The 22,948-nt window shown below is 53.7% G+C and overlaps 2 protein-coding genes across 10 annotated transcripts in view; both read left to right on the top strand.

Moving 5' to 3' along the window:
• Window positions 1-7,344, top strand: part of NOS1AP (nitric oxide synthase 1 adaptor protein) — a 37,907-nt gene extending 30,563 nt beyond the window's left edge. For 7 of the 8 annotated variants that reach the window (XM_088170218.1, XM_088170219.1, XM_088170216.1 and 4 more), the window contains 3 exons: window positions 284-433; window positions 4,853-5,120; window positions 5,211-7,344. In XM_088170218.1, the coding sequence (XP_088026344.1) occupies window positions 284-433; window positions 4,853-5,120; window positions 5,211-5,703 (911 nt within the window). In that variant the 3' untranslated portion in view covers window positions 5,704-7,344. The remainder of the gene's footprint in view (window positions 1-283; window positions 434-4,852; window positions 5,121-5,210) is intronic. The other variant, XM_088170217.1, reaches the window with a different exon arrangement.
• Window positions 7,345-7,998: 654 nt separating this feature from the next.
• Window positions 7,999-22,592, top strand: UHMK1 (U2AF homology motif kinase 1). Of its 2 annotated transcripts, none has more exons than XM_014874687.2 (8): window positions 7,999-8,369; window positions 9,274-9,566; window positions 12,237-12,428; window positions 13,221-13,315; window positions 14,249-14,325; window positions 17,623-17,721; window positions 18,589-18,677; window positions 19,125-22,592. In XM_014874687.2, exons 1-8 carry the CDS (start codon window positions 8,078-8,080, stop codon window positions 19,269-19,271), a joined length of 1,284 nt encoding a protein of 427 aa, XP_014730173.1. In that variant the 5' UTR covers window positions 7,999-8,077; the 3' UTR covers window positions 19,272-22,592. The 2 variants fall into 2 exon arrangements, with proteins under 2 accessions (XP_014730173.1, XP_088026340.1); XM_088170214.1 differs by lacking the exon at window positions 7,999-8,369 and adding an exon at window positions 8,684-8,867.
• Window positions 22,593-22,948: the final 356 nt, after the last annotated feature.

Genomic DNA, 22,948 nt, shown 5'->3' with positions numbered 1-22,948 from the left:
CCTGCCCAAGAGCCCCTACTTGACCTTCCTCTCCAGCAGATGTGGCCATCAGCTCTCTGCAGGAGCTGGGCTGGAAGATAGTTAACTTCTTGTCCTGCAGAACTGGCGCTTTGCTGGCCAGCAGCAGCTCCTGGCATTAGTGACACCAAATAAGCCCCTCCAAACAGCGAGAGTGGAGAGGCTGATACCCGAAAGACCCCAGAGTGTCCTCCTCCGGCCAGTGTGCAGCCAGCCGTGGTGGCCAGGGGGAGCTGGGCCTCTTAGCCGTGCCCTTCTCTTGCAGCAGGCTCCCAGGACAGTCTGCTGGAGATCACGTTCCGCTCCAACGCGCTGCCCGTGCTGTGCGAGCCGAGCACCCCGCAGCCCGAGGACACGCACCCGCCGCCGCTGGGCCCCAGCCCGGCGTTCCCCAGCGCCGTGGGCAGCCCCATAGGTAGGAACGACTGCCTGGTGAAGCTGGAGTGCTACCGCTTCCTGCCCGAGTCGGGGCCGCCCGCCCCGGAGCCGGCCCTGGGCAGCCTGGAGCTCATCAAGTTCCGCGAGTCGGGCATCGCCTCCGAGTACGAGTCCAACACGGACGAGAGCGAGGAGCGCGACTCCTGGTCCCAGGAGGAGCCGCCGCGCCTGCTCCACGTGCAGTCCAGGCAGGACTTGGGCGACAGCCTGGAGGATGAGATCGCGGTGTAGGGGTCAGCAGGAGGTGGTGCAGAGCTGCCAGGACCTGCCGGAGCTGGGGAGGACCCTGGCCGCAGCCCCACGGCCCTGGCAGGGAGGGAGGGGGACAGAGGAGGGAGCAGGAGGATTCCAGCACCCGGTCGGGAGTGTGGAGGTGAGGATGGAGCCGTGCACAGGGCGTGTGCCGAGCTGCAGCATCCCTGCTTTGCAGCAGACACCGAGCTGACAGCTCCTCGTGCTCCCCCGAGGCCCCATCTCCCTTCAAACTGTGTGTCAAGGTCAGGGAGAGGCAAGGGACTTCTGCTGGATGAGCCCCTGCTGCTGCTGGGGAAGCAGTAAAGCAGAGGAAGGGTTTTGCTGGGGGAATGGAGAGCAGTCTAGGGCAGTGAGCAGGGACAAGAGGGACCGAGGGGGCAGCTCCAAGGTGTCAGCAAGGACAGAGCAGCTGGTGTGGCTCTCTGCAGGGTGGGGAGGAGAACAGGGCTATGCTAGGTGAGGGTTGGTGATGGTGCACAGTTAGAGTGGGTCTGTGAGAGAGACGTGAGGCATTGAGGGACAGTGGGGATGAGCCTGGAAAGGATCTGAAGGGGTGAGACAAGGTTGCTCAGGCTGGCCTGGTGCAGGCAGTTGCTGGCAGGAGGATGTGGCACTTCCAGGGCAGAGTTTATTTGTGCCAAGGCAGGTGGAGCCCGCTCCTCTGCCAGGCTGTGGATCGGAGAGCACAGTGCAGTGTGGAGCAGGGAGCCAGGGCATGCAGCACCAAGCTGTGGAGTGTCCTCCCCCTCATCATCTAATCCTTTGGCTCCTTGGCCCAGCTGCCAGGTTTCAAAGCCTTTTTCGTGCTCTCGAGTCACATTTTCAAGCAGCTCCCATCACCACAAACTCCCTGCTTTGCTTTGTAGACAAACCCTCCCATTTCCAAGCAGTTGTTTTGCTCCAGACCAAGGCTGGGAGCTGCAGTGCTGGCATTGGCATCTTCAGGGATGAGCACACTTCCAGCCCTCGGTGGGGAGTGAACTGCTGGTGTCTGCAGGGGTGCATCATCACACCTCTGGTTTGCACCCTCTGGAAAAGTGAATCCAAGTTCTCGAGGTCCCCACCAGCCCTCAAGACACTTACAGCTCAAAGCCATCTGTGGGGGCCTCCAAGGGACCCAGAGCTTGTTCCTCTTCTGCAAACACTTTTATCACCTGCCTAGTGCTCAGCCTCTAAGAGGCCATGGTTGAAGGGGTATGAACCAAAGTCCTGATGTCCAGCCTGCTTCGCATGGAAGCACTCGATGAGGTGGGGGTTTGGCACAGTTGTCTTCCTCCCCACCCTCCCTCCTATCCTGCTTCTGCTTTGCCTTGTTGCTTCTGTGCTGCTCTCACTTTTGCCAGCTCTGTCTCTGCTCAATCTGCCTGCAACTAACCCCTGGCTGACACCACCTCTTGCTCTCCTCCAGGGCTTAGCCTGGCTGCTGAGGAAGGTCCATCACTTCTCTCTGCCCTGGTCCCCTTGGGACTGAGGGCTGCTGAGGAGTGATGTGTGGATGAGACCCCCCCGGGGTCAGCATGAGTGAGCTATGCACCCTCCACCACATGGCAGGACTGGATGGACTTGAGGAGCTAGAGGGCCTAGTGGGAAGGAAAGAAGGACGTGTTTCAGTGTCCCCAGCAGTGCCCTGGTGCCCAGGGCAGCTCTGCACCAGCCACAGAGCAGGCAGAGTGGAGAAGGTGCTGTTTGGTATGTGGTGTTCCTGTCCTGTGGGCACCACTGCCTCCATATGCCCTGTCCCTCACTGCTGGGGGACAGCTGCACCAGCCACTCTGCTGGGGACCCAACATCCCACTGCCAGCTTGCAGCAGTTGAAGGTAAAGGCAAGGCTGGTCCAGCTAGGAGGAGGAAGTGGGCATGGTGCTCACAGAGTACGGTAGGGGTGAGCTTGGGCAGGGGTTTCCATGTGGGCACACTGATCATTCAGGGGAAAGGACAGCAGGAGCTCAGCTGTACACACGGGGCAGATGGAGGGAGAGCCTGGGAGCAGCAGCATCATTCCAGAGGTCTCTTCTCAGGAAGCAGGTGGGGGGAGCCATCTCCTGAGCCACTGCCCGGGTCCCTCCCTGCTGCACCCAGAGCCCAGGCCTTGTCCCAGCTCCTGCAGGGGCTGTCAGCACCAGCTGTGGTCTCGGGATCCTGCCCCACACTGCCCACAGGGGACAGTGGCAGGTGCCCCACAGGCAGAGGGGGTGCTGGGTGGGATCCTGCCGGCCCCATGCTGTGCCATGGGTGTACACGTGTAAATGACCCCTCCTAAGTCAGCGCTGCCTCCAAGACTCCTCTCTAGCCTCTCACTTTTGTTATGGACCTTGACAGGGGTTTTATAGCTATATTTTTTGTCCTTTCTTTTCCTACAACTGTCGTATTACTAACTGTTGACTCAATCTGTCTGGGAAGCCAATCTGTCAATGTAAGTGCACTTAACCCTTGGGTGTTGTCATTAGTCAACTGGCTTTTGCTAAATAAATCTTTCTATTTCTCAAGGCTTTCTGTTGTCTCTTTCTTCTCACTGACTCTCTCTTTCTGTACTTCCTTCCCTCTTCATGCTGGGTGCCAGCACAAGCACTGGCATCCTCTGGCCTTGCAGAGACCCCCTCCAACCTGAGCCTCCTCTCCTGTGGGACCCCTGCTTGTGGTGCCAGCCACAGGATGTCCACGAGAGCAAGGTGCCCAGAATATTGCTGGGAATAGAGATGTTTCAGTCTTGCCCTTCAGCCACTGCACAGCACAGCTTTGTCTCAGGGCTGATCCAACAGCTGGAGGGTGCCAGGGGCTTCCTGGCATCTGCAGGGCTCCTCACGGAGGTGCAGAGATGCTAATTGGCATTTCCAGGGCTCGGGAAATTTTTGGCTGCTGGAGAAGGAAAAGTAGGGAAGAGGCTGTCTTAAAGGATGGCAGAAGTGTTCTGTAGGCAAAAGCAGCACACACGCAGAAGCTGACTGCTCCTGAAACAATTCATTCTGCTGCTGGCAGGAGTGATGGAGCACTGCCCTCCCGTGGCAGCCGTCTGGCTGCTGGGGCTGCAGGGACACCTAGAGGGATGCAGGGACACCTGGGGGGCTGCAGGGATACTCAGGGGGCTGCACACACACCCAAGGACTGCAGAGACACTCGGGGGATGCAGGGACATCCAGGGGGCTGTAGGGACACCCGGGGGGCTGCAGGGATACCCGGGGAGCTGCAGGGACATCCGGGGGGATGCAGGGATATCCAGGGGGCTGCAGGGACACCCCGGGGGGCTGCAGGGACTGGAGCAGTGCTGGGAACCCTTCCTCTCTGCCTGTCCCAGGGAATGTGGAGGTGGTTGTCTCTGTCCCAGTATGTGCCCCTGGGATGCAGTGGTGGAGTTGGGCAGAGGATGCTGATGGGCAGTGTGGCCCCAGAACAGCACCAGGCTCAGCCAGGAACTGGCTGGATCCATCACACAAACCCACACTGTCATGGAGGCAGCCACGGGGATTTGAGCTGGCACTCCTGGGTGCAGCCCCACAGCTTCAAGGACTTTTGCTGGGAAGACATGGTGGAGAAGCCAGTGTAGCTCAGATGTGGGGTGTGACTGCAGAGCCCTTTCCTCAGCAAGCACCTGCTGCCACCCACCACAGAGACCCAGTCTGGCTGAGCTGAGGGAGCCATGGTGGGGTGGGCAGAGCAGAGCCCACTCTGTGGGTGCCCCCAGAGGAGGCCCTGTGGCTTTACCAGGGTGTGGCTGACAAGGGGCCCCCATGTGAATGCCATCTCTTCAGGCAGCATGAAAGGTCTGAGCAGGGGTGGGCAGCACACCTCACCTGGCAGTGTGGAAGGGACAGGCAAGTTCTTCCCTTGCCATTCCCCTGGTAAATGCTTGCTCTCTCTCTCTTTTCCCACAACCTGCTTCCCCAGTCGCTTGGTGTCAGGTAAGAAAAGCTCTTGGTGTGCTGGCAGTGCCAACCTGGAGCCCTGGGCTCGCTGCTACCCTGTCTTGCCCCACGCTGGTCCCCCGTGCATGCACTGCCCTGTGCAGCCTGGCTGCCCATAGCCTCTGTGGGGCTGTAGGAACATCCTCCCAGTTCCCAAAATTGTGTTCCCACGGTGTGCCAGTCCTGCTGGGATCCCCCCTCCAGCCTGGCTCACATCCTCTCTGTTCCCTTTCCCCCTCCAGTGGACCAGAGCATGTTTGAGAACGCCAGTGCCAGCGCGGCGCCCACGCCACGGGCACAGCACGTCCCTGCCGCGGCGGGCAGCGTGCCCCAGCCCTGCCGGCCCGCTGGCACCCAGCACCTCCGCAACCTGGGCAAGGCCGTGGGCGCCAGGGTGAACGACCTGCTGCGCCGCAGGGAGCCGGCCGGCCTGCCCGGCGTGGGAGCCATGGAGGTGAACGCCAGCGCGGGCGCCGTGCTGGGCGCGGGACAGCCGGCTGCTGAGGATGGGTGAGTGTCCCTGCAGCGTGCACCCCGTGCCAGGGCCTTTGGGACAGGCTGGAGCGTGGGGCTGAATGAGCTGTCCCTCTGTGCTTGCAGGGCTGCGGGGCTGGAGGCTTTTCCCCGGCTGGAACCCCCGCCCCCCATCACCAAGAAGCGGACGCCGCGTGCCCTGAAGACCCCCCAGGACATGCTCATCGCTCCGCAGATGGAGGGGACCGGCACGAGCAGTGGCACCGAGGAGCCTCACGAACCACCCACAGCCCACCCTGACCTGGCAGAGGAGCAGCTGGGGATGGGGGACCCATCTCCTCCAGAATGCCCTGGGGTCCCCAGCGTGACGGGCGCTCTAGAGCCCAGTGGGGACCAGCCTACCAGTGCCTTACCCGTGCCCGACCTCATCCACAAGGGCAGCCGGGAGAGCCAGTGGCAAGTGGGTGACAGGGCCACTGAGATGTCACCCAGCACAGAGAAGCCCTCACAGAGACCAGGGCTGGAGCACGAGCCACCAGGGAGCACAGGGCGGCCAGAACTACGTAGCCCTGGCTGGGAGGTGGAGGGGGCCCATCCCGACCTACTGTCCTTTGAGTAGCAGTGGGTAGCTGTGACAGGGCCACCACGGGGGCTGGCTCTCCCAGGCTTGTCTCTCGTTGCCACTTGCCTTTTTTTGGGTGATTATTTTGGAAAGGGGGAAGCCTCAGGGTGGAAGGAGCCATTGCTGCCCTGTGTGGGCTCTAGGGAGCCATGACAGCCTGCTTCTCCCCAAATTCCCAGGAGGGACACAGCCTGTCCTGCCATGGCTTCTGCAGCCCCATTCTGGGCCTATCCATCCTGGCCAGTGCCAAGCTCCTGTCCTGCCACAGTGCCACTGCCACCCTGTCTGCAGCCAGGAGCCTTGCTGAACTGGGGACCTAGGTGTGCGTGGGGGTAGAAGTGCCAGCCTGCCCCAAACCCATCGTCTCTGCTGGAGCGTGGGATCCTGTGAGCATCCCAAAAGCACCACACACTTCCTGTGTCTGCACTGGCTGCCTTGGTCCAGAGGATTTCCCAGCTTCTGCCCTGTGCTTGCTGAGATACCCCATCCTGGGGTACCAGCAGGCTCACCCAGCCCCAGTGCCTGGTGCCAGCGAGCCAGGACTGCAGATGTGCCCAGGGCCTTCTCCAGCTGCTGGCCACATGGTGTTTCCATGCTGAGTGCATCTCCTTGCAGTGGAGCCCCAGGTGCAGGAGACCTGGGCTCTGGCAGGGCACAGGGCTGGGCACTGGGGACTGCCCAGCTGCTGGCCAGTGGACTCTGGCAGGGAGCTGAGCTCTCTGTGAGACCCCCTTCCAACTCCTGCTTGTTTCCTGGTCTCGTCCCAGACACCGTGGACAGAACTGTCCAGGCAGTTTTGGACCAGTGTCACTTCTCCCCTTTATTTCCTGGGACAGTGGTCTCTGCAAGACTGGGATACACGAAGCCACGTGGTTCTCTGATACTGCTGGATGAGTGTTTCACCATGGATTGCAGGAGGGGTTAGCCAGCCTGGAGACACCTGTGCCAATGCAAGGAAGCAGCTGGGGGTTGGAACTTTTTGCTTTAGAGCTTTTATGTACATCCTCACCACAAAGGTGGTTTTTCAGAGGAAAAGCCCCAAAGCCCCGGGTTGGGTTGGAGGAACCCAGGAACGCATGGATGGGCCTGCTCACAGCTCCTTCTGGGCCACAACGGGGTGGTTGGGCCGAAGAAATTACTCCCACCAGCCAAAGCCACACTGTCCCACTGAAGGAAGGAAGCTGTGAGTGTGGATCGCGTTGCCCTGGGAGCAGCCATCCATGTCCTTACCATTGGTGTGGTGATGCCGTGGTGGCACTGGGGCCCTGCAGCTCTGGGCTCTGGGAAAGCCCAGCTCAGGAGTGAAGGGATACAGAGTTGCACAGAGCCTGTGTTCAGTGCTGAGGTGTCCGGCACTCTGTGACAATGTGATCACGCTGTGCATGGCCACCTCTACCCTCAGATACAGGGTGTCTGTGTGTGCTGCAATGGAGGCGTTGATGGAAACCAGGACTTGCAGCCCCTCTCTGAAGAACCAGCATCTTCCATCACTGTGATCCCAAGGGAACCTTCCCTTAACAAAGGGGTCGTCACTCACAGCCAGTCCAGTCCCTCTATTTATGTTGTCAGGGTGCGTGTGTGTGGTTTGGGACAAGAGATGCATATTGCACAATAAATTCTTTTTTTCTTTTTTACCCACTGATGTGTAGCATTCCCCTTGATGGGAGAGGACACCCAGGCACGACTTAGACACCATCCTGGTGGGGAGCCAGGGGTGGAGGGGGACTTCGGTGGTGTCCAGATTGGGGTGGAGAACGTGGCTGTGCTGCTTGCTTGGCACTGAGGGCACGGGAGCCCTGTCTGGTTTCTGGGCTGAGGGGACTGGGCTGAGGGGGTGTCTGGGCTGAGGGGATCGGACCTGACGGGAGCCCTGGCTGATGTCTGGGCTGAGGGGACTGGGCTGAGGGGATCGGACCTGACGGGAGCCCTGGCTGGTGTCTGGGCTGAGGGCGTGTGAGCCCCGGGAGGGCTGAGGGAGACGGAGCCCGCCTGTGCCCGGCTGAGGGCACCGGATCCCGGGGGTGCCCGGGCTGAGGGATCCCGAGGCTGTTGAGGGGCTGGAGCCCGCCTGTGCCCGAGCACAGGGGACCGGGCTTTGGGGTGCCCGGCTGAGGGGACCGGACCCCGACGGGAGCCCTGGCTGGTGTTTGGGCTGAGGGCGTGTGATCCCCGACAGTGCTGAAGGCAGAGGGTACGGCGGGACCCCGCCCGCTCCTGGGCCCGGTGCCCGCCCCGCCGGGGGCGGTGCCGCCCGCCGTGCCGCCCCGTTTCCGGTGTCATGGCGGCCGGAGCGCGGCGGCGGCCGGGGCCGGGGCCGGTGCCGGGGCAGCGGCGGGGCGGCGGCGGGATGGCGATGTGAGGCGGGCCGGCCATGTCGGGGTGCGCGTGGGGCGCGGCGCCGCCGCTGCTGGAGGCGCTGGGCCGGCTGTGGGAAGTGCAGGCGCCGCTGGGCAGCGGCTCCTCGGCCTCGGTGTACCGGGTGCGCTGCTGCGGGGACCCCCGGGCCCCCCCCGGCGCCGTCAAGGAGTTCGTGCCGCCCCCGGGGCCGCGGCCCGGCCCCGCTCGCCGCCCCGGCGCCCGCCCGCCCGCCGCCGACTGCGCCGAGTACGGGTTCCGCAAGGAGCGCGCCGCGCTCGAGCAGCTCCGCGGGCACCGCAACATCGGTAACGGCACCCCCGCCCCGGCCCCGGCGCCCCGAACAGCCCTCCTCGGGCACCCTCTGGCCCCAGGGCACCCCCAGGGCAGCCTCCCCTGCCACACCGGTGTCCGAACCGCCCTCCCTGCCAGGGAAGGGAGCTCCCAGCTCCTTTGGGAATAGAGGGAGCCTCACTCCGGAATCGCCCCCAGGCCAGTGTGCCCTCGGAGTGGCACCGCTGAGTGGGCAGATCTGAGGGCCCCTAGCCTAGACACCCCAAAGCAGCTCCCCTGCAGTGCCCCACGCCTTCCCTGGGTGGGAGATCGGCAAGTGACATCTCCGCGGTGGGCAGGAGAAATGGGCAGAGCGTGTCACACCCCAGAGCGCTCCTTTGGGCAGGGTGCCAGAGCCCCAGCGAGGACTCTGTTCCCACTGGGCTGCAGTTCCTGGGCTGCCTTCGTGGGTGGGAATGAGCCTGGGAAGGGAAGAAGTCTGTGTGTCAGACGTGATTGCTGGAAGTGCCAAAGTTCGTCCACCGCTGATATTTTTTGTCGGTGTGAAATGCTTTTTAATGCCATGGTGTGCCTGGACAGCACATGGGTTCCTACACTGCAAAGTTTGTCACGGGATGAGATTGACATGTCTCTGAAGAGCAGCACTGTGTCCAATTTGTCCTCTGGGATGTGCATATCCATCTCCCGAGCAGGAGCACTGGGCCCTGTCACTTCAGCAGAGCCTGGGGAGTGTTGTGAGACCAGCCTGTCCTCTAAAGCTCGTGGGGGTGACACGGCTGGTTTTCCCTTGCTTCTTCCTCCCTGGTTGTCTGAACATCACCCAGATGTTACAGATGGTCTGAGCTGCCTGCCCCAGCCTTTGTGGTGAGCAGGGGTGGAAGGCTGGTTCCCGATGCCTGTCCCTGTGTCTCGTTGCAGTGACACTCTACGGCGTGTTCACCAACCACTACTCTGCCAACGGTCCATCCCGCTGTCTGCTGCTGGAGCTGCTGGACATCAGCGTGTCCGAGCTGCTGCTGCACTCCAGCAACCAGGGCTGCTCCATGTGGATGATCCAGCACTGTGCCCGAGATGTCCTGGAGGCCCTGGCTTTCCTGCACCACAAAGGCTACGTGCACGCAGACCTCAAGCCACGCAACATCCTGTGGAGTGCAGAGGAGGAGTGCTTTAAGCTCATTGACTTTGGACTTAGCTTCAAGGAGGGGAATCAGGTTTGGAATGTGCTGCTCTTGAGGCAGATGGCTCTGTGTTGAGTTGTGTGGCTCTGTGATGTTTTCCAAGTGACCTGATCAGAGTAGGAGCTGAGCTGGTGCTGAGGATTTACTGGAAAAGGCTAAAATGTTGTCTGCCCCAGACACCGAAGCTGTGTTCCCATTTTCCTTGCATGTCTCTGGTTTCTGTTGGTGTTTGTGCTACAAATTCCAGTGTTAATGATGCGCTGAGAAAAGTGGTGTCTCAGCTTCCTGGAAAGTGTGCTAGTTTTTATGTGGTCAGACGAGTGGGAGCACCCAGAAATGTAGAATTCCCTTTTATCATCCCTTATCATGTGTACTAATCCAGGCTTTGCCATCAGCCTCCCCAGCCAAGTGTGTTATCTCTGACAGTGTCCTTGTGCTTGCCTTTACTTTCACCCTGTCTTCAGCAGCCTCCCTTCCTCAGGAAGTCTGGATGTTTCTTTCCCACACGTATCAAAATTGCCCTGGGTGGGCAGTGTCTGTTCTTTACTGACACAGACAATCTCTGCCCGTTCTACTCTTTGTCCCATTTGCTGCTCTCCTGCTCAGTGTTCTTGCTGTCACTTTTGTTGTGGCAATACTGAGTTGTTTGTCCTTGCCCATTTTATTATCTTTCATGGCTTCTGATGGAAGCAGAGAACCTCAGGAGGTTCTGCTGTTGCCTTGATAGATGTTCTTTCACTCCTCCCTCTCTCAGTAGCAGCCTGTGAGAAGTCTCAGAAAGAGACTTTACTCTGATCTTTTCCATCAGGTAACCTTGTAGCACACTTGCCTTTAATCACTGGGTGATGGATGGTAATTTTTTCTGTGCCTTCCTACATTGTCCTGGTTTGTCCCTATTCCACGCACTTTACTCACTTAGCAGTTTTAAATTTATATACTTTTTTACTGGTTTACCTGGTATTGGCAGTACAGCCCACTGATTGTGAATGTCAGAGGGTTGTGTGGGTGACCTATCTCTCAATTCTTTTTGGTACAGGAGTTGTTTTTAATGTTTGGACTTCTTGACTCCCCCGTGTTGTCTTCAGTTCTCCCACATTCTTGGCTGGGTTTCTAGTGGTAATCTGTTGCTGTCTATCAGCAAAATACACACTCGTGGTGTCCTGTGTCTAATGCAGATATTTTTATTTAATTCAGGTCTGTGTTTTGCTGCTTGCTGTGCGAGTTGCCTCGTAATAGTTGATGGGGTGTTCTATTTGCTTTCCATGTTCTTTCTTTGGGCTGAGTTTCCTTTGCCCTTTCTCAGAAACACACTGGTTGTATGGGTGAGCCTTCTGACCTTGCTTTGAATGTGCACCAGGTACCAGTGTCCCATCCTCACCCCTGCCTTGGGCTGCAGCCTACATACATAATTTCCTTATCTGAGTCAAAGACCATGCTACTTTTATTTATGGCAGCCCTGCCAAGCTTATCCTTACACAAAATTTCCTGCAATTGCTGTTCAGCAGGGAATGGTTGTACACAGATCAAGGTCTCAACCACTTACAGCTCTCCAAATGCTGTAGGTGGTAGGAGTGAAATTCCATCTTGCTCTTTTTGCTGGTGCCATTGACCACAGTGCTTCCTCTATCTCTGAACGTTGTTTGGGGGCCTGCCAAGTTGCTGCTATTGCCATGCTGGAGGTTCTGCTCCCTACTGATAGCAGGAGAGACACAGATGAACAGTTTGTGTATCATTTTTAAGTTCATAAACCACTTCTGAGCTCTATTGCTGGAAGATGTCTTCTGTAAATTTTATTTTCAGTCAGAGAACCACATAATCTTGGTCTGAATATATTCTCATGGTAAGAATTCCTAATCCTGTGCCTTATCCAGGAGGAAGTAGGCTTGCATGTTCTTCTCAAGGAATAACTTGAGTTGCATTGGTGTGTCTAAAATAAGTCTCTCCACATGTTAAAAAGACACAGCGTGCAGTTTGTCTTTGGGCACTTAGAAGACTTGGCTGGACAGAGCCACAGCTGACAGAGCAAGTATTGCCTGGCAGCAGGAGACTGGAGCCTTCACAGCAGCCCCTCCAGGCAGTGTTTGTGTGATTCTATAATTCTCAATTTTCTTTGGAGCAGGCAGTGTGTGGGCATTTCCTCTCGCTGTGCCAGCCACAGCAGCTGGGCAGGTATTGATTGCTGCAGCACTTGAGGCTTCCAGGGGAGATGGAAGAGGTGCAGGGGAAGTGCCTTGGATGATTTCCTTGTCTGAGCATTTCAGCTGCCTGCTTCCAGAGAACATCAGCACTGGATAATGGCAGCAGGGCTGGTTGTGCTCTCAGGCAGCCGATGGGGGAGTGTATTACGGGTGTTCAACCCTTATCCCCAAATTTCTAGCATCATCTGCATGTAGGAGAGGTTAAGGAGCCAGTCCACAGGGACATCCATCCCCCTCCTCCCAGCAGTGCTGTGTTTCAGGAGTCAAATATTAGTGTTGTTTTGCTGGGAGATGTTTTTCTTCCACAGTCCTGTTTTTCCCTCAGCACAGCAGTGTAGGGAGTTGAACTGCCTGCCTCGCACAACTGGCTCTGCAGTGCTTTCTGCCAATTTAGCAGTAGTATTTTTGAGACCCTTTTGGAAGGATATCAGGACTGATTTAAGGATGGAGTGGAGAACCTGAGTGTGGAAAATCAACTTTTTTCCATGTGTTTGGTCTCCTTTAGGATGTGAAGTATATTCAAACAGACGGGTATCGGGCTCCAGAGGCAGAACTGCAGAACTGCCTGGCACAGGCAGGGCTCCAGAGTGAGACTGAGTGTACCTCTGCTGTGGATCTGTGGAGTCTGGGAATCGTTCTACTGGAAATGTTCTCAGGAATGAAACTGAAACATACAGTCCAATCTCAGGAATGGAAGGTGAGACAGTTCGTGCTTGCACCAAATGAATCATTCTGCTTCTTGTTTATAATCTGGATTTGTGAGGTAGCACCTGGCAACTAGGTAGTGTTTCCAGGATGTTGATCTAATCCTATTGCCTTGAGAATTAAGGTTCCTGAGCCTTAAAGACCCACCTGCCCTGTGGGATGGCATGTCTGAATGCTGCTTGTGTTCAGGTTACTGAAATAGGAGTGTTCCAGGAGTCTCTCTCTGGAGCCTAGATTTGACACAAGCCTTGTGTCTTGCCCGGATTTGTCAGGCAAGCTGTGCTGGCTATAGTTGTGGCATAGGAGGAAGAACAGAATCAGTGATCAGCTGATGGCTGTCAGCTAGTTCAGCAGCACAATGGCAGGGCAGTTATTTGCTGGGTTTAGTTCAATGTTAGCTGTAATTTGGGGGTCTTCTTGTAAGTCTGTATCCTGAGAAGACGAGAGGAAGGCTCTGTATTGTGAGCCTAGAGCCTGACTGTTCTGTGTGAAATAACTTTCTGTGTTCCCCTTCCCAGAAAGAGTATCCTTTCAGCATCACAGTCTCCACAGCGACAGAAAAGTTTCCTGCATGTGGAAATTTCCAGCTTTTGCTGACAAATGGGAAAAAGTTGATTTGATGTGAACCTGCTAGTTTAACATGTGAGGCTTTGGCATTGAGGATCCCTCACAAAACCCCAGAGAACCACAGCCCTCTGATTCCACTCTGGAAAACGATAGGATATTGCAAGCTTTGCACAGTGTGGTTTTTACCTCCCTAATCAGTGTTTCTTTTTCTTTCCAGACAAACAGTTCTGCCATCATTGATCGCATATTTGCCAGTGAGGGGGTGGTTAATTCAGCCATTCCAGCTTATCACCTCAGAGACCTTATCAAAAGGTACCATAGCATATTTGATAACTGGTGCTTAAGGATGTGCTCTGTAAAGTCAAGCCTTGCTCGTAGCAACTTCGAGCCCACACCTAGCACTTTCTTTTCTTTCAACTTTTTTTCATCTAATGTCAAGTTATATTAAAGGTAACAAGGTAACAAGTGCAAGCATTAGCAGAGATGTTTCAGTTCCTCTGATTTTGGCACAGTTTGGAGTAAGCACATAGAGAGTATCAGTCATGATGTTGATCAGTGCTTTGCACTTGCAGCCAAGAGATTGCAGAAAACTGCAGACTCTGCTGCTTTTGGGGATTTCTATCAAAAAAATGAGGGAGGGGACAGAAAGTGCTGCTCTCCACTGCTGCCAAGATTCAAAGGCACTTTTGCAACTCTCCTGAGGAGTCTGCCAAGGGGATTGTTTTCACTCTCCTGTGACTGTGCTCTGAGGCTATGAAGGAATGAGGACACAACTTGGCAGAAATAGCATTGGGAGCCCCTGGTAAAGCCAAGTTAGGGATATTCCTAGGCAAGCTCTGGGTTATTAGCTGCTTTGAATCCCATTGGTGAAAAGATGTGGGAGCACCTTGGAGTGTGATCACTCTCATGAGAATGCATGTATGCCTGAGTTATTGGATGAATGGCCTGAGGATGTGGAGCTGGAACATGCTGTGTCCCTTGTAGACTTGTAAGTGAGCATTTTTCAGTATTTGCTGCTGAGAGACATGAAGAAGGAAAGCCTGCTCTGCCATCTCCCCAAAATGCTTTCAGGGGATTCTTCTGGTGTGCTTCAGCTGCAAATTGCAGGATGTGCTTCCCACTCTTCTCCTTGTACCATAACCACTCCAAAGAGGGGGTGTTCCTCTCTGCTAGCTCCCAGCCTGGGTGGGGTGTGTCAGTGCAGGAATGTCACATGCATGAACATAAAGGTGTCTTCTCTTGCAGCATGCTTCATTGTGACCAAGGAAAACGAGCCTCTGCTGAGAAGGCTTTGTGCAGCCCATTCTTCAGCATTCCCTTTGGTAAGCTGTGCCTATGGCCCCTGCTCTCTCAGCATGTGCTGGAAGCAGCACAGAGGGCAATTAACTGTTGTTTCTTGGTCTGGCCTGGTTGCTGCTCCTCTGTGGCACTTGCCAGCTCTCCATGGCACCACAGGAGTGAGGTCAGAGTGATGTCTGTACTCTCAGTGCTGCCCTCCAGCCCCACAGGCTGTCACTATTTCCTAGCTAGATTCTCTGATTAAACTCTGCCCCCAAGAGTGTATTGGCAGCAGCATTCATCTGAGGACACAGAAATAACCAGGATATTTGCCTAATATTTTGACTGTTGAGGTGCTTTTGAAGAGTGCAGTGCTGTTTCTGGTGTTTATGTGGATGAGTTTTCTCAAACCAAGTGTTTCCCAGTTCAGAAATCACCAGAATGTGAGTGCCTTGGGCAGTGGCTGGTGGTGGCAGCTGCTGCTGCCTCTGCACAGGTCAGACAGTCCCAGTGTGTCTGTGGTGTGAGCCTATTTCTGCAGTGACCTACGTGGCAGGTCGTGGGCAGATGTCACTGTCACTTCCATCTGGTGCTGTCCCTTTGGTTTAATAAAACAGTGGTGTTTCCTCAAGACCTCTCCAGGTGCCTTGCAGCAAAGGTGGGCTGAGACCTCCCTGCTTGGGCTTGTGTCCCTCCCTGTCTCTGTTCCAAATGCAGCTCAGTAGCATTCTCCAGAGCTTGTCTGCTTTCAAGAGCACCAGTGATGAGCTGTGCATCCAGGTTTTCTGCAGCATAAATTAATGCTTCAGGCTGAGCTAGCATTTCCCCTTGAATTGTAGCCCTGCTTTTCTTAAGCTCCCTGATGTACCATGCTGCAAAAATTATTAAGTATTGCTTTTACAGATACTGATATTTCTGTATGTTAGGCAAAGGCAACAAACTCCTGTTTTCAGACTTCAGGTGTGTCTCAGAAACTGGGGCTGTTCTAATCAAAGCTGCTTTCCATGGCTGAACCTTGCAGCCAGGGCTGCTTTAGAGCAGAGGGAATATTGTATATTGTATATTGGCAGTGCTTTCTGGGCTGGTTTGAAACACACAGACTTTTGACTGTACTGAGGAAGGTGCTTCTGTGGTTAGTGCTCAGAGTTTATATAACAGCTGCCATTTTTCTTAGTTCTCTTTGCTGCTTCTTTTCTTTGCCAGGCTTGCACATAAGCTTGTCTGCACAAAGAAGCATTTACTGCTGCTTTCCCAGCACGTCAGAAAGTGATCTGTCCTTGCCTTTCACTTGGACATGGCTCTTCTGTTTGGAGCAGACAGCTGAGAATAGCTTTCCTTGTCATTTACAGCTAAGTCTTGATTTTCCAGTTCATCAAGTTCTTTCCTGTGTTGTCAGTGTGGTTGGTGTCACCTGGCATTTGCAGAGGAGCTGGGCAGAAAGTACCTCCTAGGACAGAGGGGGATTGCCAGAAATGCATTTGTCACTTGGGTACAACACCAGGTGTCTCTGAGTTCTCAGGGTTGGTTTGTCTCCCTCTCTGGAAAAAGACATGAAATGAAGGACAGGTTTACTTCAGTGTCTGTCTTTTCTCCCAGGTAGCAAGTGACAGGCCAAGAAGAACCAGCCTCAGGTTCCACCAGAGGAGGTTTAGATCAGTTGTTAGGAAAAAATGTCTTCAGTGAAAGGGTTGTCAAACATTGGAACAGGCTGCCCAGGGAAGTGGTGGAGTCACTGTGGCCATTAAAAGATGTATAGATGTGGCACCTGGGGACATTGTTGAGTGGTGGGCTTGGCCATGCCAGGTTGGAGTTCGTATTTAAAAGGCCTTTTCCAACCTAAACGATTCTATGATTCTGTCAATAAAAGGGGTGGCATATAAGACCATGGTGACACTTCAATGTTCTTTCAGCCTTCAGTTCATCTGATGTGTCTTGGTTGCAAACAGTCCTGTGGAAGAATAGTCCTAGAGGTGCACTAGGAGCTGGAACATGCCTGGCTATCTGAAGGCAGCTCCTTTCTTCAAAGGGCTGCCCTGAGAGCTGCCTGGGTATCATCTGTGCTGATAAAGCCTTTCACACTCTGAGCTTTTCCTAAGGGCTTTTCCATGACAGGCAGGAGATTCACAGCATCTGTGCTTGCCTTGCATCTCTTCTTGCACTGTGAGATCCACATGTGACTGTGCCTGGCAGAGGTGTCAGCTCCCTCAGAGGCATTGTGTGCTTAGCTGGGAGAAGGATTTCCCAGGAAATATCAGCTCACTTTGCAGGCATGGCCAGAAGGCTCAGACTGGAGGAATAAAGCCATTTCCCTCTTCTCTCCCCTCTTCAAGTGGCTGAGCTGTGAGGTTCTGCTATTGTGTTCAGCTGCTGTAGCTGCCAAAACAAATAAACACATCAACACTCTCCAAGTACTGCAAGTTGGGTTCCCTTAGATTCATAAGTGGCCTGTCACTAGTGTGCAGGGACATGAAATCAAGCATTTTTTCCTGCAGAAGTGGCACTTCTGTTGCTTTGAGTTTCTAAGGACTGATTATCCTCAGAATGTGACTCTCATAGTTTGTCATTAGCCTTTTCTCCTTGACTATGGCCTTTTCCCACAGTGGCATCTATGCTGCCCTGCTCCAGGCCATGCTGGAGCTGTTTTCCAGAGCCAAGTGCCCCATGCCCAGCACCCAAAGGGCTTTATTTCTGCTCCTGAGAAATCCTTCATCACTGCTCACACACCTTGTGGCCATGCCTGATTCTACAGCACTGCATTGTTCAAGTAGCTTAAGTATGGTGGTCTTCAAAACAGTGGATTGCAACTGGGGAAGAGGGTTTATATGGTGTTCAGGGAGGAACTAAAAGATATTCTAAGGAGATCTGAGTCCTGTGCCTTAGTACAGCTGAAGAATTGGAATTAGAGAAGCTGGCCAGCCTGTTTTAAGCCTGTCTGGGAGCAGTGACAGGAGAGGCAGTTGCAGAGTATTCCTTTAATCTTCTCACATCTCCTTATAGATGGGGTAGTTTGTTCAACTAGCATAGTTATTGAGGTCACATCAGTTTCTGAGCTGGGCTAAGTACACACAATTCCAGCCTTAATTTGAAAAATAATTTCAGATGCTGGCCTCAGAATAATTGCAGAGTGCAGAGCCCTTTGGAAGAGTCTCTCAGTGCACAGGTAAAGATAAGATGGAAATGGAGAATTCAGACTATAAATGCAGTTAATAGTGGAAAGGAGCAAAACTGCACTGCAAAGAGCAGTAAGTGCTTGAGTATCACAATGCATATTGAGGCAGCTTTCTGTTTGCTTGCCCCTTTGACACTGACTTTGTTTCTTTAATTCTGTGGGTGTCAAACAGCTCCCCATATTGAAGATTTGGTGATGCTCCCCACCCCTGTGCTGAGGCTGCTAAATGTACTAAGTGATGCTTCTCTGCAGTGTGAAGAAGAATATGAAGGTTGGTGCAATTCCCATATAGCAGTGTTGTCTTACAGACTCTGTTTTCTGTGGCTCTGGGGATGTGAGAGCAAGCAGGTGAGCAATTAATAGGCACAAGAACAGCAAACAGATCTGCCCAGCTGAGCTTTGGTTGCAAGGGGTCAGCTGCACCAACAGAGAATGAACCGATTGAGAGAGAAAGCAGAACTTGTAGGGAATTCTTGAAGGATCCCAAATTAAAAAAAAAAAAAAAATTATTTTCTTCTTTGGGTAGGTGCCCACCAAATTCACAATGTGTTTGTGGCTCTGAGCTTCTGCTGGATATGTACAGGACTCTGAAGCCCAATAGCACAGATCCTTAAAAATTTGCTAATGAACTTGTCCATGATCTCAGCAGAGAACTAAAATATCTCACTGGAGTTCCTGAGGTGTGGTGGATGGCAGGCATGGTGGTGGGATTTGCATTTCTGCTTGCTGTGAAATCCCTGTGAGCAGCACAAACCAGAGAGCTCTGGGGACACGGGTTGAAAGGCCGAGCTCTGCTCACACAAAGAAGGGTTTGTGCCAGCTCCTTCAGTTCCCCTCCTCCAAGTGCCACAGCAGGCACTCCTAAATCCCCCATGTTCTAGCTGCAGGAACCTGCTGCTGGAGGTTCACTGCCTGCAGGTCTGTGTTCCTGAGCCTCAGTTCAGACACTTCCATCTCATTGTGTGGCCATTAGGCAGTGTCAGCTTCTGCTGTGTCACCTCGTGCTAGTTTGTTTTAAATTGAGAGGAAAGGAATATTTGTTGTCTGGGTGTTCTTGATGTGTTCATCTCGTCTTCACTTGTTTGTTGGCTCACCCTAGTTTGCAAAGTGAAAGCCAACCAGCTCTTTCCTTTCCCAGATATCCTGGAAGACATAAAGGAGGAGTGTCAGAAATATGGACCGGTGGTTTCCTTGCTTATTCCAAAGGAGAATCCTGGTAAAGGCCAAGTAAGTGAATGGAGGGAAGAGGCTGTGTATTCCTGCATACCCTCCATGTGCTGCAGGACTGCTGCTCAGTGCCTGGAAATCTCCTGGCTGATGGCAGGGCTAAAAATAAATGGCTGTTTTGAAGGACAGCACAGGTTCCTTCCTGGTTATGTAAGGCTGCCCAGTCAGCTTTAGCATGGATGGAAGGAATGAAGGGGAAAAGCCAAAGGGTGGGAGAGGAATTGTTGAGGGTATAGACCACCAGCATACTTTCTCCCACCTTACCAAATGGAGGAGCAGGACATGAAATCCCAGTTTAGAGATTCAACTCTTAGCTCCAGTGCTCTCTGCTCAAGCAAGGATGGAGGGGGAAAATTTGTTTAGGGATGGTTTCCCCCCATTGCAGGGATGGGACAGGACAAGTGGCATGATGCACTGGAAGTCCTACTTCTCCTCTCTCTCTTTCAGGTCTTTGTTGAATATGCAAATGCTGGTGATTCCAAAGCTGCCCAAAAAATGCTGACTGGAAAGATTTTTGATGGCAAGTTTGTTGTGGCAACGTTTTACCCACTGAGTGCCTATAAGAGAGGATATCTGTACCAAAACTTGCTGTAGGCAGTAGCAACAATCAGGAGAGTTGTCTGGCTCCTCTTCCTCACATGTTTTACAGTTGAATGTGCAAAAGAGCTTCCTAGCCCTGCTTCCCAGTCATCTGTCTGTGAAGGAGAGGTGCAAAGGACTTGAATGGGCTTTGAAACTTCCCTGCTGCTTTGTGATGTGCTGAGGAGGCCGGGACGCTTTCGGCGTGTGCTTGTGTGTGTGCTGTGCTTGCTCGTTTACAGGGGGTGTGGCTCTGCCCGGGCCACCCGGCTGGCAGCAGGGGGACAGGGGCAGCCCGGGAGGCCCAGCAGATCCTGGCAGGGGCTTCTCCGTGATTGGAAGTGAGACCAAAGTCTTAGCCTTAGCGCTGGGCTTGGCTCGGGGGAGAGGATTTCTTTGTTAAGCTTTCCTGTAATGCAAGTCCTCCTCTCCAGTGCTGGGGGAGGAAGAAGAGGAGGAGGAAGGCTTGCCTGCTTTTTGTTGATAGCTGTTATAAATAAGGAAGCAGAAACAACATCCTCTCTAAAGCAGACCAGGAGGACTTTTGAGTCTTCTCTTCACCCAGAGCAGAGGGAGGCAATGAAATTGGATCTGCTGAGCCTGTGGGGTTACCCTGTGGTTCTGACCTGAGCAGAGCCATGCAGCTGATGCTGGGCTGGGCAGTGAGGTGTGAATGATGCTGCCTATGGGGAGCTGAGCTTGCTTGTATGCCTGGGGTGGGCTGGGACTGATGGTGGAGACCTGGTGAGAGCAGTGCCAGCCTCAGTCCCAGCACAACCTGTAAGCACTTTGTAGCCTGAGTAGATGTGAAAACCCTGCCGTGTGGATTCATCTTTCTAGCACATACCCTGTGCTGGCACTGATGCTCCCTAGCTCTGATGCCAAATCGTCTGTGATATGTAAGCGTCTTTGGGTGATATTTTTGGGAAGGAGTGCTACAGCACACAGTATTCTTTGTGTCACAGCAGGACTCCTGCCTTGGGAGTCTTACAAGAACAAATATTTGTCTGTTGTAGGTCCCACGCTTGGCTTTTCTGTGTTGTGCGTTTTGGTTTTGCATTAACCCATTAAGACTTGTAGATTAGAAGCACTGACACTTTTGGTCCTTCATAGGTTACAAAAAGGGCTTGAGGCACTCCGAGATCCTGTACTGAAAGGGCTTAATCAGTCATCAGACTGGACTGGCCAGGAGAAGGTGTTTCACAGTGTCAGGGACAGCAGCCACATGCCCTGGAGGATGCTGTGGTGGGCAGCATCCCTTCCCCCAGAGCACACTTTGCTCCCGTGGCTGCAGTCAGCTGCTGCCCTGGGGCAGGCAGAGGCTGCTTCCCAGGGATTCCCAAACCCATGCACCCAGCACAGGCTCTCCCTCATGATGGGTACAGTGTGAAACAGCCTTGTTCAGAGAGTCATCAGTGCATTCTGGCCTGTGGTCTTGCTCCCAGTTTTGTGAGGAGGAAAGCCCTTGTGGACAGCTGCCTGAACCATCCCTGACCTTCCCTGGAATAATACCTGAATTACCTTGCAGTTTACTGTTTGCATCTGCTGATGCTGCACTTGCTGGAATCCTGCACTTAAAAAGTTCCTCTTGATTTTTTGCCCTGTGTGTGGTGTGTCAGGAGATCCACTGTCTGTAGCATTTCATGAGTCTGAGTTGCTCTCTGTGCTGGTATATAGTCCTGTCTACCGTGGCCCTTACCAAACTCCCTCAGAAAGGACCAATCTCTGAATTCTTCTGTTGCCTTTGAGATGGTGGGCTTGCCAGGAGAAAGGAAAAAAATAAAATCCCAGAATGAGTTTTAAGGTGTGATTTGCTGATCAGATTTTTCTGGGAATGATGCTACTTTGGTGTACATAGCTGTTCAGAAGCCATTGCATACGTGAGGTGTGTGATTCATTGCTTTTAATTTATCTGTCCTTTTAGTGAAGCACCTTTTAGTGTCTGGGAGGAATGGAATGATTAACTGGCTGAGGGTTTTTCCTATGTGGAGAGCAGTGTTTAGGGTATGGTTGGGTCTTGGCTGACCTCCTGAGCTCTCTGTTCCTGCTGTCCCTGCAGGTTCAGCCAGGGGTCAGAGAACTTTGTTCCAGACATGCACATGTTGAATGGCACCATGTCAGCAGCCCTGAGCTGGCAGGAGCAGACCCCAAAGCTCCTGCCCTGCTGAGTGCCAGCCCAGGTGGGGCCACAGGGAACTTCCCTGGGTGCAGGATGTGAGGTCTGTCACCTACAGCAGCACTGGCACAGGGAGATGCTGGGATGCAGGAACTTAAATGTGTTTAAAGTTCTCAAATGCATTTGTCTGGGACTGTGAGCTGCTCTGTCATCTTTCAAGCATGACTTATTCAGTCAGAATTCTTTAAACTAAAGATAGGGCTGTGCCAGGATTGATCTTCAGAGAGGAGCTACAGCCTGTTCCTGCAGTATGGCAGCTCTTCCACCAGAATTTGACTGGGGTTTAGTTCAGCTTCTTTAACAGGGGCTAAGTAAAACCTCATAATACAGACTCCTGCTACCAGGCATTTTTCTCCAGATGTTCCTTGACCAGGCTTGAGCACTGAGCTGGGTAAAAATCCCAAAGCTGCTTTTCTTTATATTCCTCCTGGCAAGAGTTGAAGATGTTGGTTGAGCTCTGTCCTGTCACTGGATCCACCCTTCTGCAGGCTGTGGGGTACAGGGAGGTTTAGAAGCATTGTATTGTTATTCCTCACGCTCTGCCTTCAAAGACTTTTTCTATCAAGATGAAGCTCACTCTGGTGTCTCAGCGACCTGTTGGTGTCTTGGCATGAGTTTTAGCCCTGCTAAAACCTTTGAGTTCCTTAACTCCAGATTGTATGTGAAGTGTGCATGGCGATTTAGTCCAAGGTGTCTGTCGTGGTGTGTCTGGGATGGGCCTGGCTTTCCTCATCTCCAGATTCCTGCCTGCTTGAGGTGCTGCACAAGTGTTGAGGCTTTCCACTCAGATGCTCGCTGGGTTTCCTGGTCTGTGCTGCTCCTCCTGATAACCTTCGGTGTAGCACCAACCTGCACAGTCCTACCCTAGTCACAGGGTAACTGGTGTTTAAATCACTGGCCAAAGCACAAGTCAGCTCTAATCTTAGCTGTACTCCTGCTTTTATTCTCCCTGGTCTTCAGCCTTGTAACAGCACAGCCTGAGCACCGTGTTGTAGCCAGGCTCTTTCCAGAGGGTTCAGTACACTTCCTCCTGCTGTGCCGGATCCTGTAACCACGTGCCTCCCTTCGGGTTAGATGTCAACTGTTGTACCCCGTCACGCACCGTTGCTGAGCAGATGTGTGCTTGATACAGGTGATTAATAAACGATGCTTCAGTACGAGCTGCTTGTCCAGCCTGCCCTTCTTGGGGGACACTGAAACGCCACAGAGCTGAGCAAGTTCTCTGTCCCCAAGCACCAGGGCCTCAGTCTGGGGGGACAGGGCTGTGACCCAGCCGTGGCAGTGTTGGTGTTTGTGCTTGGCAACCGTGGCTGTCAGAACTCCTTCCAGTTCCAGTGAGGGGGCTCGTAGCTGTGGGATGGAGGGGGCTGTTAACATTATTATTAGATTTTGATAAAGCAAGTTCATCTAAGGAGGGACATTTCACCGCAGCTGTTGGCTCAGCAATAGGACAGCTGTTGTCAGGGGATGTGCAAAGTACCCCTGCAAAGTATCACTTGGCATTACCATCGAGTTC

The sequence above is a fragment of the Sturnus vulgaris genome, chromosome 9, assembly GCF_052056855.1.
Source record: "Sturnus vulgaris isolate bStuVul1 chromosome 9, bStuVul1.hap1, whole genome shotgun sequence".
NCBI classification, from domain to species: Eukaryota; Metazoa; Chordata; class Aves; order Passeriformes; family Sturnidae; genus Sturnus; species Sturnus vulgaris.
The sequence above is the reverse complement of the archived record's forward strand: the minus strand, read 5'-3'. Positions and strand labels throughout refer to the sequence as shown.

Bases quoted from the DNA above. Each gene is read 5' to 3' on its own strand.
- UHMK1 (XM_014874687.2), top strand. From the start codon at position 8,078: ATGTCGGGGTGCGCGTGGGGCGCGGCGCCGCCGCTGCTGGAGGCGCTG. The intron at 9,567-12,236 runs GTTTGGAATGTG...GGTCTCCTTTAG, and splicing joins GCTTCAAGGAGGGGAATCAG to GATGTGAAGTATATTCAAAC. The intron at 12,429-13,220 runs GTGAGACAGTTC...TTTTCTTTCCAG, and splicing joins TCCAATCTCAGGAATGGAAG to ACAAACAGTTCTGCCATCAT.